The sequence below is a fragment of the Drosophila obscura genome, unplaced genomic scaffold (genome assembly GCF_018151105.1).
Source record: "Drosophila obscura isolate BZ-5 IFL unplaced genomic scaffold, ASM1815110v1 contig_194, whole genome shotgun sequence".
Classification (NCBI taxonomy): Eukaryota; Metazoa; Arthropoda; class Insecta; order Diptera; family Drosophilidae; genus Drosophila; species Drosophila obscura.
The window spans coordinates 1,234,446-1,239,289 of NW_024542783.1; the positions used below are offsets into that span (position 1 = coordinate 1,234,446).

Below are 4,844 nucleotides of genomic sequence, written 5' to 3' on the forward strand. Positions count from 1 at the left end.
GTAATCCAGTTTTATATTCGAAATATTCGGCATTTATGAAGGAGTACCTGTCCCTTGATCATATGTCTCTGGCTCCAAATGAAGATAGACACAAGTGCAGATAATTCTTGCCGCATCATTGTGTCATTAAAGAGGATAGCTCCACGACAAAGCTGAGAGTCGTATTCGACGGCTCTGCAGTTACCACATCTGGTCTCTCGTTGAATGATCTGCTTATGTCAGGTCCCACCATTCAATCCAAGCTGTTTCACACTCTCCTTCGATTTCGTACATTTTCCATTGCTCTTACAGGCGATATCGGTAAGATGTATATTTGCGTGCGTGTCTCAATGCCCGACACCATGCTCCAATGCATCTTGTGGAGGGACTCTGCTGACGACAATATAAAGATCTTCAAGCTAAACACCGTCACCTATGGGACTAAGCCTGCATCGTTTTTAGCTATTCGAGCTATGCATCAGCTGGCCATGGATGAGTCGTCTTCGTATCCATTGGGTTCGGAAACCATTCTACAGGACTTCTACGTAGACGATATGATTTCTGGAGGAAATTCAGTCGAGGAAGTGCTGGATATTATGCGTCAAACCACGGAGCTTCTTGCTTGTGGCAATTTTCAGTTAAGGAAATGGTGTTCAAACTCTCCTGATGTTCTTCGTGAAGTCCCTGAGGCAGAAAGGGAAAGTTTTCTGAAGCTCGATGATGGCAGCGATGTGACCAAGGCGCTTGGACTCATCTGGGAACCCCAGAGGGATAAGTTCCTGTTTACTTTTGCACCTCAAATCGGTGTTGGAAAGCACACTAAGCGTTCGGTGTTGTCAACCATTGCACGGTGCTATGATCCTATGGGATTGATTGGACCCACATTGACCAGAGCGAAAATCATCATGCAGCGCATGTGGAGAGACAAGCTGCATTGGGATGAAAGTCTTCCTCAGCCACTGGAATCGGCTTGGACTGAGTTTTGCAAGGACTTCGCTACTGTGGGTAACGCTACATTTCCGCGTTATATACTTCAACCTAAGGCAAGGTTTGAGTTGCATGCCTTTTGTGATGCCAGCCTCCAGGCCTATGGGGCTTGTATCTACGCTCGTTCGTTTAGGGATACCGCCGATGAGGTACATTTGCTTTGCTCGAAGGCTAGAGTTGCACCATTGAAAACCCTCACGGTGCCTAAGCTTGAGCTATGTGCAGCGTTCCTGTTAGCCAATTTGCTTCGCGAAATTAGGAAAATCGATACCTTCGACTGCCCGATCCATTGCTGGTCGGATTCAACTGTGGTACTGTCTTGGTTGCGAGAGGAACCATCAAAATTTAACGTGTTTGTGTCTAACAAGATTTCCGCAATACAGCAACTTACGAGGGGCATGGATTGGCGCTATGTACCAACTGAAATGAACCCGGCTGACATTCTTTCAAAGGGAGCAGCGCCTCAGGAGCTCTTGCAGTCTAGGTTGTGGATGAATGGACCTTCTTTCTTGCAAGGCGAAAGAAGTAGCTGGCCTGAACGTTGTTCGCCCGAACTCAGTCTTCCGGAAATTAGGCATCGAGTATTGCTGTCGTCTGAGCGTGTCGACATCTCGCTTTCGTTTAAGCACATTAACTCATTCGGAGTCATGATGCGCATTTTCGGATAGGTTCATAAGTTCGTCAGCAAGAAAAGGTCACCTGATCTCTCGTCTGAAGACCTTCTCAAAGGATCGCACTTGTTGTGTCGCATCGGAAATGCATCATCTGCTGCAGGTCCAGACCTCGTCTTGTGGAACACATAATGGCTGACCTACCGAAGGATCGAGTGCAGGATTCGCCTGCATTCAGCGTCACTGGAATCGATTACTGTGGTCCCTTCTATTACAAGCCAGATGGCCGCACTCGAACGCCTACAAAATGCTACATCAGCGTCTTCATCTGTTTTGCAACAAAGGCCGTTTGGTTGGAATTAGTGAAGGACCTCACAACTGCTGGATTTTTGAGTGCCCTCAAACGCTTCGTTCCACGCGCGGCATACCCCGATGCATTTGGTCGGACAATGGCACCAATTTTGTGGGCGCAAGGAACGAGTTGGAGGACCTTCGGCGGCTGTTTATGAGCGAGAAGCATCGTGATGCAGTTGATAATCATTGCATCAACAATGGCTTCAATTGGAAGTTTATCCCGCCTCGCTCACCCCACTTCGGGGGCTTGTGGGAGGCAGCAGTGAAGATGGCCAAGCAGCATTTATATCGCTCCCTGGGATCGTCACTCTTTGGCTTTGACGAGCTGCGGACATTGGTCTGCCAAATCCAGGCTGTAATAAATTCTCGTCCTCTTCTCGCAATTTCAGAAAACCCTGAAGATCTTGGCGTCCTTACACCAGGACATTTTCTAATTGGTCGTCCGCTGATGGAGTTTCCCGAGCCAGATGTTACAAATATAAACTTTAACAGACTAGATTGCTGGCAAAGAGTCGCCTGTGCTCAGCAAATCTTTTGGAAGCGTTGGAGTGAGGAGTATTTGACTCTGCTACAACAACGTGCCAAATGGCGCACACCGCAGCCATCGATCCAAGTCAACGACATCGTCTGTATAAAGGACGAAAACTTGCCGCCGTTGAAGTGGCCATTAGCACGGGTGATCGACATCATCGCTGGAGCTGATGGCACTGTGCGAGTTGCCGTCCTGAGAACACCATCTGGAACCACTCGTCGAGCTGTCAACAAGCTGTGCGTCCTACCCGTTGAGGATCCTGTTAAAAGCCCTAGTCTTTCAACGGGGGGGAGTATGTTCGGAGCAGCAGCCGATAATAGTTCTTCTTAATATCATATAGTCATATATCATCTCTTATACTGCTTATACTTATCGCTCTCTCAGTACGCTCCCGTACACACGCACATATGCCAGTACTGCTTATAGTGCATTGCTTCGCCCTGTTCTCGGTGCAGTCCAAATATTCGTCGAACGCATCGAGTCGTAGTTCACGGCCACGGCCTCAAACCCTTTGTAACCCGTCGTGAAAATAAAAAACATTTGTAAACTTAACCAACGGAGTAAATTATTGTAAATGTGGAGTCAGAGTTGCCGAAAAAGCTCGGCAGCTTCCAACAGCCCCCATACAAGTCCTATAAAGCGGTTCGCTTAGAACTTGTATCAGACTTGACTACTGACTCTTTTTTATTGGCTTTCCAAGGAGGACTATGGGAGGCAGATGTGAAATCTGCAAAGAGCCTACTCCTACGTGCGTTAGGCAGCGCGCTCTTGACCGACGAAGAGCTCGCCACAGTCCTCGTCGCGTTTGAGGCCGTCCTGAACTCCAGGCCGCTGGGATCCATCAGCTAGGACCCCAGCGACGGCGAGGCACTGACGGCCGGGCACCTGCTGACAGGCGGGTCGCTCATCGCCCCCCAGCACTGCGGACTCCGGACCAGGGGGGTCTCAGCTGCTTGCGGCGATTGCGACTTGCCTCGTCAGTCATGCAAACGTTCTGCCGGCGATGGTCGACGCAAGCCCGAAGTCAAGGAGGGAGACCTCGTGGCCGAGCACAACATAGCTCCAAAGGAGTGGCTCCTCGGGAAAATTATCGCCACGCACGCAGGGGAGGACGGCATGGTCAGGGTCGTCGACCTTAGGAGGAGCGATGGAGGCATTTTTCGGCGGGCCATCCACAAGTTGGCGCCGTTACCAATTTGTTGAAGCCGCGCAGGCCTTTAACGGAACCAGTGTTTCGTCATGTAATCGTCGTAGTCAATGTTTTATATTAAGATTATTTTGAATTGTTTGAGTGTTTGTTCTAGTGTAAGTAGAAGAGGGCCAGGCGGGAGCGCAATAAAAGCTCTCTCTTTCGCTCAAGGCGAATTCGCCCCGCTTTGCCACCGTAGGTTAGCTAGGCATAGAACGAATTGTAATGAATTTAGAATATAATCGTTTAAATTGAATTCGATCGAGTGCACCGAGAACTTCTTTCGTCCCGCATTTTTAATAAAACTTTACGCCACCCAAGTATTTCGGTCTTTCGCATTTAGAAAAACTGTTCTAAATTTTCACATACGTTGCGATCTTTACCGAAAGCATGCACAAGCTAATTCAGGCATAAGGTGCTGATGTGGTACAAAATGTCAAACCACAATCGAATGATCGGAGCCAGCAATTCCCGGACGCTTACAGCAAATTGCCTTCACCATGTCGCCGACAAAAGGCCTTAGTATAATCCATAAAACGCATTCTGAGACAATTCTCAGAGGCGTTAGGACGTACATCAAGTGATTTAATAAAATCACTATGGACTCAAGCACAGGAAGTCCATTTTACTATTCACGAGGAATATGATAAGACGAAAAAGGAGGATAAGACATGAAAGCCTACCTGACCTTGGAAAAAGAGGTACAAAGAGCATTGACAAAACCAGCAATAATGACGTGCAGCTTCCACGCATCAACATTCCCAAGTTTGATGGGGACATACTAAAATGGTCCCAGTTCTATGTCCAGTTCTCATGCATGATTCATGAAACAAACATGCCCACAGTACGAAAGATGTGGTATCTAAAAACAACCGTAACTGGAGAGGCAGAAAGATTGATCCGACACATCGGTCTAAAGGAAAAAAATTATGTGAGTGATACATACAACAATCGGTATTGAACCGCTTCCTAAGTCATTACACAGTTAATGACGATTCCAAGTCATTAAAAGAGTTGTACGTTACAACAATCGAATCCCTGGCATCACTAAAGGGATTGGGCATCAATATATCACCCTGGGATACAATATTGATTGCTGTCAACAAAAATAAGCTGGATGTCACTAACCGAGCCTTGTACGAGCAATCATTGGGAAGCTCAAAGGAAATACAGGCCTAGGACACTATGCTTT

The 4,844-nt window shown here is 47.5% G+C and overlaps 1 protein-coding gene across 1 annotated transcript; it reads left to right on the top strand.

Moving 5' to 3' along the window:
- Positions 1 to 329: 329 nt before the first annotated feature.
- LOC121404370 lies at positions 330 to 1,634 on the top strand. Its single transcript, XM_041593705.1, has one exon. It carries the CDS (start codon positions 330 to 332, stop codon positions 1,632 to 1,634), a length of 1,305 nt encoding a protein of 434 aa, XP_041449639.1.
- The last annotated feature ends 3,210 nt before the right edge of the window (positions 1,635 to 4,844 follow it).